Source organism: Haemorhous mexicanus, chromosome 1 (genome assembly GCF_027477595.1).
Source record: "Haemorhous mexicanus isolate bHaeMex1 chromosome 1, bHaeMex1.pri, whole genome shotgun sequence".
Classification (NCBI taxonomy): Eukaryota; Metazoa; Chordata; class Aves; order Passeriformes; family Fringillidae; genus Haemorhous; species Haemorhous mexicanus.
In genome coordinates, this window is record NC_082341.1 from 13900173 (window position 1) to 13913432 (window position 13260).

Genomic DNA, 13260 nt, shown 5'->3' on the forward strand with positions numbered 1-13260 from the left:
GGTCCCAGTGGATAATAAGGTTATTAGTGCTTACTTTGCAGCAATTCAACTTCTGATGTACAGAGCTAGGTAATAAAGACTTGCCTTGCCACAGGAGTGGTTGGATTTACTGACTAGGATGGGATTAGTTTGAAAGGATTTTCAAGTTTAAACACAAAAAGCAGCTTGATGCAAATAACACCTGACAGAAGACGTGACGGTTGCTCGCTTGAGTTACGAGTTTTAAAAAGAAGACATGACTATTAAATCTAGGACTTTTTTAAGCATATTAGATACACAGAATATATTAGAGGATGCTGCTATAAACTTCACCTGAAGTGAGGCATAACTTAGTTTTCAATTGCTTTAGATTAGTTTTCAGCCTTAGAAAATTAGTCTACCACATAGGCTTTTCCAGTCAACAGTTTGTGTCTATTTTTCACCCTATATTTTTTTATTTGGGTTGGGTTTAGATTTTTTTCACCCACATTTTCTTTTTTAAATAATTCTTGTGTTTAGGATTTTGCATTTTCTTTGTGGTAGCAAAATAGGACTGCTATTAAACTCTCTGAAAATCCACAAGTTTGCTATTTAGGGTATTTTTTTCCAGTAAGTCTTTTGCCCTTTTTTGTGCATTTGGGCAATAGTAATTAGAAACATCATATTCTGTGCTATTGCATTTCATTTTGTGCAGCTTGGAAGAAAAGATGCACACATGAAAATCAAGGCAGTGTGAAACCATGTCACCCAAAGTCATATGCTCTTAAAGAGAAAAATTTAGAAAAAATTGTATTTGTTTGTCAACAAATTTAAGGAGTGATAAAATAATTTGAAGACTGTAGCACTACTCTCCCATAGAAAGAGCTAGTTCTTCATGTGTCAAGAAAAAACTTGTGCTTTAGATAAAACATTAGCAAAGCACTGCCTTCTGCTTTTTCCATCAGTGCTGCAGAGGATTTACACACAGAGCTCATATAAGTGTTAACAAATTATCACTTAAACACGTTGTCCGTTTTTGTTGGGAGAGGGAGCCCTGAGAAAGTCTGGGAGCACTTGTGTCACCAATCCAGTTTGCTTCAGCATCAGAGGAGCACAAGACTTGCCATGCCAAATTGAACTAGTGGTTCATCAGTCTGCTGTCATCCCTTTAGCAGTAGTCAGTAATTGATGTTTAAACCACAAAAAACCAAAAAAGTGTTTCCAAAGCTGTTAACATCTAATACTTTTATATACCTTTGCATTGTATACATAGAAAAAAAAAATCTATACTTCATTTTCTAAGTTTCTCATAACCTGAAGTAAATGTTTGGATTTCCTGTGAATCATTGTTTTTCTGAATTGTTTTCAGGGACTAGAAACTCTTTAAAAACTTGGTAGTGATTTTAATTCACTGAATCTTGAATGGAAGCACGTTAGTGGAAAATCAAGTTGTGCCTGAACCTCATAGTAAATGTGATCTAGCGGCGTGTAACTAAAACTGGTCTTTCTAGGACTGGGCTGTTCCCTTCTGCAATCACAGCAGAAGCACAGACCTGTGATGTTTAAACCCAGTTTTTGGGGAATGGTCAGTTTTCTAATAAGACTATTTTTTCTGAGTTAATCAGCACCACTAAATTAAAACTGCAGTGTTCATAGTCTTTCGCATGCAAATTTTCTTGCAGTACCATACAACAGGTAGGTATCACCTGTTGGGAGAGATAGGTACAGGTACTTGTTTCACATGTAAATGTAGCTAACATTTTAAAGACTCAGTCACTTTTTATGCAGTTGAATCCCTGTCTTTTTGGGGGTTGGTAATGAGAAAAAAAGCAGGGCTTTTTTAATTTTCCTGAGGATGTCTGGGGGTGTTACATGACTCTTCATCTCTTGAAAATTGGCCTAAAATTGAGGATTAGTCCTAAGAACAACCTGGCTGAAGAACACTGGAGGTCTATACCTTCCCACGCCAGTCCTGCCCATGAAAACAAGCCCAAAGGAGTGCTACTTCCCTTGAGTGCTCTCCCCATATCAAGAACCCCTCTGATGAGCTCTCTGAATCATCTGATGTTTTTGGAATTACCCCTCAATGGATTTAACTAAGTAAACTTTTAGTACTCAGTACTTTTTAGTGAGGAGATGGCAGTTTGTTTTCATGGAAGGAACAGGTCTCCCTGCTGCTTTTGCTCTTGGATGGGTTTGAGTTTTCTTCCTTCCTAATTTAAAGTATTCAAAAGTAACAATTTTATAGTCTGGAAAATGCCTGCTTGTTTTAGTCATTACTTAAAGTTGAAACAAAGATTTCAGGAGTATTTTGTTCTGTTAAATACCATTAATGTAATTTCAGAAAAGGTATTTAAGACAATTTCCTTACTTCTTCATAACTGACAAGCAAGAACTGGCTGTCAGAGCCTTGCTGTGAGAGTGGGAATAAAATACCAATTTTAGGATGTGATTTAAATTATGTAAAATAATGTTTGCTTACTGCAATAAGGCTGTGTGAATCTTTTCATGTTTCTGATGATTCTCATGTTGATCTACTTTTCTAGGTGGTTATTGCTGTTATAGATTTTCTTATGCTTTTTCATTTGATAATATTTCACTGAAGATTTCTGATGGAGAAAAGATACAACTTTCGGTATTTAGGGAATACTTTTGGTTTGGAGGAGATGGGATATTTTATTTATATAATTTGGGTCTTTTTAGAATTAGATGGCTGTAAGAAACCCTTATATTTATTTATTTTATTATTTCCGGGGTGCATGCTATTCAATAAAACAACTATCTCATGCTGGTTTGCTTGGCTCTTTAATTAAAAATTCAAGTCTTCTTCTGACATACTGTTCTTGTATATCATGCATTATGCTCCTGAGTTTTACAATACACAAATACATAGCTGCTGTCTATATAAATTATTCTTATTCAACAAACAGCTTAGTACAAAGTCCTCTTTCATCTCCTTCTTCTAGTTGCTGATATTTTATTTTTTATGAACGTGGCGGGTTTCGTTGCTAACGGTGACTAAACAGAAGATATTTTTCAGGGGGTACACAGAATAACAATCACTTGCACTGAATCTGCTTTTCATCCTGAAGGATCCCCCAGAACTTTGTGAAGTTTGATGGTTCCTGCACAACAGGAAATACTCTGTTCTCTACATAAATAATTGCTGTTTTAAGGGTAGAATCAGGAGGAAGCACTACTGACAAAAATTTAGCTAGGGATGTAGAGTGTGTGTCTCAGTGAAATGAAAATAACCCTTTACAATCAGAATGTAGTTCCTTGGCCAGGAATCTCATCAAAATGTGATGTTCTTCTACAATAGCTGACAGATCTGAGCACTTTCTTGAAATCCAAGACCTGTATGCAGCAGAGAAATCTTTGTTAGTCACTCTCTGGGCATTCGTTGTACTATTGGTCTGAGTCCCACAGTATCAACATGCTCATGAGTCATTCATAAGGTAATGCTGGGTTTTGAACATACGGTGAGAGTGTTCAACAGATTTTGTAGACCATCCTTTAAAGAGAAAGCAATAGCAAAAGCACAAAGGATCAAGCCAGAAACAGTTCATTGTCATATGACAATGCTGTGTCAGTATGGGAGCCAAGGTATCCCAGCAAACATATTAACTGAACTTCAGGGAATTTCAAGATTTGAAAGGACCTGGACCAGTTTAGTTCTTCATGAATAAACCTGTTATTCACACTATGTACTGTGTGTGATCAGGATTTTTTAAAAGGGCACTATGTTGGTGGTTTAATTCAGGTACAAATTATTTTCTGGTGTATAATAGGTTTGAAGGTGTATAGTATTTTTTGAAATATGCTGCTTGGCATATTTTTCCTTGTAGGATGAAAGTCCTCATAAATCAGGAGACCAGCCATTTGGTACTGGAACTCTGAGGCTTCTTTTTCTGCACAAACAGATGGGAACCCTTCTTACCCAATAGTTTGGTGTAGTTCTCAGGCTGTGCTTCTTTAGATTGGTAACTTGTCCAAGAATTTTGAGCATCATTGTTCTGTGATGAGAAACTTTTGAAAGGAAGAATGTTTTACCTTGCTTAGTACAGTGTCCAAAATACTTTATGTTATTACAGATTACCTCACTGAAGCTGAATTAATATATGCTAAACTGGACTTGAAATGTAGTCAGAGTCTAAATTTCATAGAGTCTAAATAGCACTTTTCTAGCCCGAGGGAAAATTATTTTCTTGAAGAGGTTTGTAGACAGGTTGAGCAATGCCTTAGATTTGTAGATCAGTCAAATATACTGAAGATTACTGGGTTTGAAGTTTCTTTGATGTTTCCTTGTAAGGTTTCTCACAACACTTGTGGAATTAATTCTCCAGGGGTATTTTCTATCCACTTCAGCTGAGTTCTCTACAAAGCATGTATTGAGTCCAGAGGTTTGTCCAGCCATCTGCTGGAGGTGAAGCCTTTCACCTGTTTTTAGCTTCATCTGCAATGAAAAGCATAGGCATGTCAGATGGGTTTTCTCCTTAATTCTAAAGCAACTATTAAAATGTCAGTCTTCACCTTTGTCAGATATAAAGAAGGGTAGTGAAAAGTTAAAAGTGTTACTGAATTACTGTAGCCTCTCAGATGGGAAGTTCAATCTGCCAAGTGCCATAAGGTTATACCTTTTCACAATCAGTTCTTTGGAGACATTATTAACTACAGAGTTAACAGTCTTGTAGGCATTATGTTTGGAAAGAAGTACATTACCAGGCTAAACATTAACCTGTCCATCAAAGGAGCTATTGCTGGGCAGAATCAGCTGTTATGCAAACTGCATACATTCATTTCAGTTTGACAGTGATGAGATGTTCACCATGCAGTACCTTTTTCTTCCAGCCATTTTTTCAGCCTTCTTTAATAATCCCTTTGAAGCCAGTTTTCCCCTGTTTGCAAAGATTGCTGTATGTATTGTGTAGTGCAGTGCGGATTTTAGCTGCCTCTTTACACATGGGGTTTTGTTGGTTTGTTTGTTTATCAATAATTGCATGCAAAGGTAGTGATAGTAACTGAAACCTTTACAGAAAAGAGGAAGATTTTATTTCCCCGTGATTATTCACATTTTTTCCATATCTACAGTGAAAGTAAAGTGTGGAAATAATTGATGTATCCATAGAAGCAGTTTAAAATATGGAAATAGAAGTTTTGTGCTACATTACACCAGTGCATCATAGTTTTAGAATAATTTTCTATTTGTTGTCAGATTAATGGTTGATTAAGCTAGTGTGTTTCTTCTCATGAGATGTGACAGTTTTAAAAATTGTTTTAGTAAGATCATACCATCTTTTAACTTGTACTCTCAGAAATTTACCTGATGAAGTCTGCCACTGAACAGACTCATGCTGAGTCTTGTTGCAGTCCCCATCATGTATGTGATGGTTCTTGTTTAAGTGTTTTAACAAAAGTGTTAAAACTTACTTGAATTTGTTGATAATAGAATTTGGTAATTTTTTTTTTTTCTCCAAATTTTGCATGTGTCCATTTCCCAGCCCCACTTGAATAATTTCTCATTTCATGAAGGCCAGACTGATCAGGAAAAGTGATGGCCTCTGTTAGTCCTTGTGGAACACATTCTTTGTTTCTACCAAACAAGGTGATAGCAGAGGAGATTCTGTGCTCTGGGAGAGGTGCTTTTGGGCAGCTCCTCAGCCAGGACTTGAGGCTGAAGGCACAGACAGGAACATGGGAGGTTCCTCTGAACATCAGGAAACACTTTCAGTGTGAGGGTGACCATGCACTGGCACAGAGTGCTCAGGGAGATGGTGCAGAAGCCATACTCAGAAGCAATTTGGTTGGGGTCCTGGCTACGTGGCTGTAAGGTGTCTCTGCTTGAGTGGGAAGGGTTGGACCACAAGAGAGATCTCTTTCAAACCTCAGCCCTTCTTGTCATCTTGCAGTAGGCCACAGAAAAAACTGGTGTGCATCAATTTTCAGACCTCTGCACAGGAAGATGGGTAGAAAGTGAGACAAAGTTAATTTTATTATCTGCATTGTGTCACTCTTATCAGTGGCACTGCAGTTTGACATAACCTTTTATCATCTCTGATGAAATATTTTTCAAGGCACTCTCTGCATGCTGCTGTTATTTAGTTTTGGGTTTTTTCTCCCTTTTGTCCAGGTAAATATCAGCTGTCTCCAACAGTGAACATGCCCCAGGACGACACTGTTATTATTGAAGATGACAGGCTGTCAGTCCTTCCTCCTCATCTCTCTGACCAGTCATCATCCAGCTCCCATGATGATGTCGGGTTTGGCACTGTTGATACCGGTGGATGGGCTAAAGCTGCAATTAATGAGTCAACAGACTGGTAAGAGCATGGTTTAGTGGAAGGAAGGAAGAAAGAGAGAGCTGTAGTTGCATCTTTTCCTTTAGTTACATTTTGGCTACTGCTAATTTTAATTCTTTTTTTTTTGTCAGGTTTGGATTTTACAATTTTCAAATTGGTAATTGTCCCTGTTTCAGGGAGGAAGTCTGTACAAATACCTCTGGTTGCAGTTTTGTGCTGTGTTAAAGCATATTTGTGGAAATGTTACTTAGACAGTACATAGCTGTGTTATTTTGATGATGATCTAACTTTAATTTAATTGCTACCTGACCTAGCTTTTGTAAAAAAAATAGCAAAATTTAAACACTTGAGTTTATGAAAGCTGAAAGACTGATTGGAAATTGTAATTTATAAACCTCACTGTAAATATTTCAAAGTTTATTAAACAAAGGTTTTATTTTTATATTACATTGTATATCTAGGAGCAACTCAATACTTTTGTATACTTCCTTGCTTTTCCTAATAATGTGCTAAGCTTTCAAATCTACTTAGAGGTCAAAGCTCTTTGTTTGCCTCTGTGTTAATGCTCTTGCAAAAAGAGCTGGTTAAGATTTCTTCATTATTTGTGAAGAACTGCTATTCATGTTGTTAGGTGATTTGCAAAGACAATGTACTGTAATAGCTCTAAATTTAAATGCACACAAAGTAACAGTTCCACATTTAAAGGTATGGAAAGTAACTTTATATATTTAATCCATAGTAAAAATAACTTTTGTGAGTCTTAGGTTGACTCTCCGATTACTTTAACACATTTTAACATAAGAGCCTTAATGAGAAATGCATTGAGTTCTATTATTGACTTGCTTAAGTTCCTGGCAAAGAAATACTGTTTATTGCTTAGTTAGTACAATTAATACAGATCTAAGATTTAATTTACAAGTCCTGTAATTATCTATAGTAATAGCAAAATAAAAGCCCACCTCTGTATGCTGCTACTTCTTGAAGCTGGATAATTACCACAAATGGTGTGAAGAATTTTCTTATTTTTCTTGTCTCTTGAGCCTGTTATGAATGTGTCAGCAATATCTTAATAGAACAGCAATAGCACCTGCTGGCTGATGTGCACCTGTCAGCTTCTTCTCTGCTTTAAACTAGTTTATTTCATCTTATATCCAGGAGTTGAATTCTGTATTTTAAGCTCTGTTTTAATGATTGTATGAAAATGTAATTTTTTCATTCTCATTTACTTTTTTTTTGATGTTGCAGTTCTTCTAATGGACAGGTCATACCTGTAATCTGGGTCCCTGAAAAGTCCATTTGTCTCTTGTAAAAGCTGAGAATCTGAGACATTTAAATAGAATAGTCCTCAAGCCTGCACATAATAATAGCTTATTTCCAAGGGAGTATTTTTAGCTGAATGTAAGCAAAATCCTATCAAATAAACTAAAACTCATATGAAAACTGCAGATGCTTTTACATTGACTTCTGCAGTGTGTATTGCTGTTCATACAGTTTGTAAATGAAGTAACAGTAAAGAAAATAGGGATTAGGTATTGTAGAATTGATCACACTCAAAAAAGTTTTAAGTGTGTGTTTGAGAAACTGTAAAGGTCTTCAGATACAATGGCACTTCAAAGAGTTAGATCAGTGTTGTGCTTTAGTATCTAATGTATTCTATCTGTAAAAAAAAGTAAATGGCAATAGAATTAGATTGCTGCTATAATTTCCTGTTGCTAATGGATGAAGGAAGAGTTGTAAAGCGAAGGTGCATTGTATGATTTTGCTGGAAGGCACAAAGGGTAAAACTAAGAATATGGATGAAGGGTTATCCAAACAAGAATGGCAGCTGTTCTGAATCACAGAAGAAAATGTAAGCTTTTTCAGCTTCACAAGATCTCCCTAATCCTTGATGAAAATGTTATGAAAACAAAGGGCCAATAAGACAGGATTAATAAATGGAATTTTAATAACATTGAGGGTCAGAAGACGGTTACATTCTTTTAAGGATCAGCTGTCATTCCAGAAATCTTATTTGTTAAGTATTCCAGAATATAGTAAATTGCATTTGGCATTGCTTAATGACTTGCACTAAATTCACCTCTGTCTTTTATTGATGTAGTTGAAAAATATTAAAATGAGACATTTTTAGGGGCATTAATTCCTCCTCTTTGCTCATTGGCTTTTGCAGTTGTTGCTCTTCTTGGGGACTTTTGAATACTTTTAGAGAATGTACATGCATTCAGAGTCCTGTGATCCACTTGGAGCACTCATGGGTCATAAATAATACAACAGGACATGAAAATTCAGAACTCTATATAAGGCTCAAATAAAGGTGTTAAGTAGCACTTTTAAGGTGCAGGATACTGTGCAAACATGTAATAATAATTCCCTTAATAAGTATGTGTGGAAGGGAGGTCTGACAAGGGCAGATCAGGGAAGCAGAAAGTCTCTAAAAGTGGTGTCAGTGGAAATGTTGGATTCCAACCTCCCAGATTCCCAGCTGCTGATGCCATGTCCAGACCCTGCTGCTCTCTCTGGGACCTGTGGTGTCCTTTTCAAGTTAAATTTGAACTGGAGTTTTAGTCTTTTCTTAGGACTTCAAATTCAATACAAAAGTGTGTGCTGTATTTACATGGAAATGATATTTTACTCTACTAGAAGTTTTATATAGGAGGATCAAAGCAAGCTTGTATGAGAAAAGAAGCATAGAGCCAAAACAAATAATTTTATAAGTTCACCTTTTCTGAAGAAAGTGTCAGAAGATACATTTTGTTCAGCAAGATGAAACCAGTCATTTTAACAAAAGTGAGCCTGTGCTAACAGATGTTGCTGGAAAAAAATTCTCACTTAGTAAAACCACATTTTTCTGGCCTTCAGAGACAGGGCTGACTAGCAGGGAGCCAGAAACTTCTGTGTGGCCTTGGTAAAGTCAATTATGATCTGATTATGAAAGGTGTTGAAACCCTGTAAGTTCAGTTGGAGTCACTTTGGAGGGTGTTTTCAGATTTAGGTGGTTCTTACTCAGCTACATGTTGCACTGCTATAAATGCCAGAAGTGTATATTGGCCTTGTCTGATTTATCTTTCTATCATGAGGAGATAGATAATTTTTTCCCCATTTTGTGGGAGTCAGTGTTAGGACTAAATAGTTATTTTTGAGTATGGTCTCTGATTCATCAGAGCTTTTAAGCATATGCTTGAGAACATTGCTAAATTGTGCAGACATCTCTGAAATAGTTGCAGTAATTAAATGTAAAACATAATGAGCCTGAGCCAGAAACATTAAAGTCAAAAGGCACTTGACATTGGCTTTATTCACATAAGCTCTGATCCTGCTCACACTGAAGTATTATATGCCTGTCACAAGCACATATCTTATTATTTGTAAATCTGCCATTACTAGACTGAATTTCTTTTTGGCTGTCTGGTAATGAGGGTAGTGATTTTCATCCTTTATAGTACTTTATGCCTTTGGACACTTTTCCTTACCTCTTTTTCTCTGTTTTGCCTAATACCCAGGTGTTTCTTGATCAAAGATACTTCTGTAAATTAGAGTCCATGGCATACATAAACATGTGCATGTTACAGAATTTAAAATTATGAGTTGTTTTTTGCAGAAATTCACTATTTGCCTGTTTCTCACTAGGAAAGAGAGGTGTATTATACTTAGCCCTTACAGTAAAAAGAATTCTTTAGAAACATGGTTCTAAATAGTAAGATGGTACTAAACACAATATCTTGAGTGGCATGTGGGGATCTATTAGAGATCTCAGTGACAAAATATTAACTTTCTTTATCTTGAAGTACAACAATATTCAAAGAGGGGATTTTGAGAGATCATTTACCTATAGGATAGATAACAATGGTCCAAAATGCTGGTTTTTTTCAGTGTTTTATGCTTTTGGTTTCTTTTTGTGCCAGCTGAAGTAAGAGATCTATATACTGTCCCCTTTTCTAGGAGCCAGAAGATCTTTTTGTGACTTTCCTTTCATATTATTTATTAGCAGTACACAATCTTGCCTTTGAAAAAATGTTTAAATGTTTTTAGCTTGCACACCAAATTTTGCCTGCATTCTAGTGCTCATTATTCTGCCAGTGTCTGAGCACCATTAATAAATTTATCTTCAGCATGCTTCTGAGGCAGCTTGCTGAAAACCTGACTGCCTGAGCTGAGGTCAGTTTAGAAACCTGCAGAAGGAATAGAAACCAAATACAGTTCCCCCCATTTCTGATTAGGGGGTGGATCCACTATGGCAAGCACTTGCTCTGTGGGGAAGCAATGAAAATATATGGTTGTTTGTCATAGCCAGGCTAAAAGCAGGAGAAGGTATGAAAAATCTACAAGAAATTTCACATATGGAGAGAAATTTTAATGCAAAGTTTTTAAATTAAGGAGTTTCAAGCTCTGTGGGCCTCAGGCAGGACAGTTTCTATTTCTGCTTTACTAAAAATATTTTCTGATAAAGACAGACCAGATAAATTGATATCAATAGAATAAATTTGTTTCTCAGGAAGAAAAAAGAACTGTTTTATTCTCCTGCAAATCATTTCTGTGTTGGATTTCTGTTCTGATAGAATTTGTATAGTGCACCAGATGTGTATATCTTTTGTTAAAACTGTAAGTGAAATCCTTGGTACTTTTTAACTAGAATTGCTTAATGCAGCAAAACAAATCCATTGTGTGTGTAACTGAATACTTGCAGTGGTGTATTTAAAACTGTGATTAATCGTTGCTAGAAGTCACGTGCTAAATAAATGATTTTCTCTGAAGAGTGAAAGGTTGCGTGATCTTGATAAATGTTCGCATGATTTTTTTCCCTTCCTACAGCACTCTTAGTCCAGATGTTGATCCAGTGCTTGCCTTCCAGCGAGAGGGTTTTGGACGCCAGAGCATGTCAGAAAAGCGTACAAAGCAATTTTCAGATGCCAGTCAGTTGGAGTTTGTTAAAACACGAAAATCCAAAAGCATGGATCTAGGTAGTGAGTGATGTTTTTTCAATTATTTTTTTAATTTGAACCTGATTTTCATGTTGTAAGTATATAGATTTTATAATTCCAAACAGATTGTGTATGTGCAGTAGTACTGCGCATAATGTCTACTTGTGGGTAGTAAAGTACTAACTTGAATGGCCAGGTGGCCTGGGTGTTGTTTGTTGTTTGTAAATGTCCATACATTCAAATATCATAGCCCTCTGGATTTATGGTTATGCCTAAACACAGTCAACAGAATTTATTAAAATGGAGGTGAAAAATGCATTTACCAATCCATACAGAATGATTGTGTAAAACTGTACCATGCTGTGGTTCTGGGTAGCCAGGTTTATTCTCAGTCTATGATTATAATGCAGTTAGCCTTAAAGGTCTTTCATAGTCTCTCATTTTTTAGATGAATTCAGAATTAGAAAATGGGACTAGTCTGACGTCTGTTTGAAACCCCAGTTTTAATATTTACATCAGAAGCCCTACAAAGTAGCAGTGGCTAAGACAGGCAATCACAGTGATCATTTAAACTGATAAACCAACTGAGAATAAGTAATTGCTAACAAACCCATCAATTTTTCTGCCGTTGAATTTAGATTCTGAAGTGCAGACTCTAGTAACCTCAAACAGTGAGTTTTGATGGCTTAAACACACAGAATTCCCTACTCAGAATAATAAAATATAATGCAATTCCCTTCTTTACAATAGCTGTGTCTTGCCTACAATCCCTAATTCACAAACTTCCTCAGGCTACAGTCAGGTTGGAGGTGTTGACTTGTCTTGACTGGTGCCGCGTGCTAACGTGTCAATAACATATTGTACCTGCCCGTGATGTGAACGACTGACACTGCATGAAGGTTACTAGTTTGCTGCCACTTCTACCCAGAATGTTTGCTTACTCTTGCAGTTTATTTGCATGAACTAGGACATTTCTAAGGTCCCCTAACTTGAAAAGAAAATATGCAAACCAGGAGGAATGTTGAGTGCATGTGGGGCATGGGCACTAACTGGGCTAACCGTTTGCATTTACCTTTTAACAGTAGCTGACGAGACTAAGCTCAGTACAATGGATGACCAGAAAACAGGTAAGAATTGACAGTAAGGCTGTTGCTATAGAAACCTTGGTCAAAGCAGCTTACCACAATTACAGAACTGCCAGTCAAATTGCATGAAAACATGAATATTCCAGTACTTGCATGGCTGCTTTCTATTGTGAAAAAGCAAGTCGTACAGAAAAAGAAAATTTTTCTATAGGATAAGTATCTAGGGTAGTATACTCAGCCAGGTCATGCATGTGATTGTAGGCAGACACCTGTTTCTGCACTTTAAACTCATAAATATTCAGAGTTGCTTGGGGTTTTTTGTCCTTTCAAAAAAAAAAAAAAAATCTTGGAAAATCTCCTCCTAGCTTCAAACTGCACTGCACAGAGAGATAATTTAGAAGAGTCGAGTGTTTGGCTATTACAGTGCTAACACAGTGCTTGAAAATAATTATTTTAATTAGAAAACTGCTGCCTTTGCCTTAAGTGGTCATCAGATACATGTTGTGCATTGAGTTGAAGATTATTTGTGCAAGTTGATTTGCTTTCGGAGCTGAAACCATGAGCATCGTAACAGAACAAAAGAATATGTAAATAGAATCTTTTCCACATACCATTCATTGTAATGTTTCACAAAATGATAATGAGAAATAGCTTTCAAGGCATATTTTTTATTAGTAATTAAAATAATGCACCAACTGCAATTATGAACCTTTATGATTTATTAATATAGGTTAGCTTTTGACCTACGGAATGCTATTTTAATTAGGCTAGATCCTGAGGACACCATAACATTACTTAGCTCTAATTAGGAACAATTCACCTTTTTAACCTAAAAATATTATTTATTTTATCATGATTTGAGGAGTAGTGCATTCAATACAGAATTTACATTTACTAATTCACAACTGCATCTCTGTTTAACTGGACTGTATAACATGAGTAGGAATACTGAAAAGCTGTAAGTAATCAAGTGATAAAATTATCATTTTTATTTGAACAGAT

At 36.2% G+C, this 13260-nt stretch overlaps 1 protein-coding gene across 13 annotated transcripts in view; it reads left to right on the forward strand.

Annotated features, from left to right (window-relative positions):
- PARD3 (par-3 family cell polarity regulator) overlaps positions 1 to 13260 on the forward strand; it is a 447781-nt gene that overhangs the window by 280320 nt on the left and 154201 nt on the right. For 8 of the 13 annotated variants that reach the window (XM_059840275.1, XM_059840315.1, XM_059840289.1 and 5 more), the window contains 3 exons: positions 6089 to 6278; positions 11064 to 11215; positions 12256 to 12300. In XM_059840275.1, the coding sequence (XP_059696258.1) occupies positions 6089 to 6278; positions 11064 to 11215; positions 12256 to 12300 (387 nt within the window). The remainder of the gene's footprint in view (positions 1 to 6088; positions 6279 to 11063; positions 11216 to 12255; positions 12301 to 13260) is intronic. The other 5 variants (XM_059840283.1, XM_059840330.1, XM_059840296.1 and 2 more) reach the window with 3 other exon arrangements.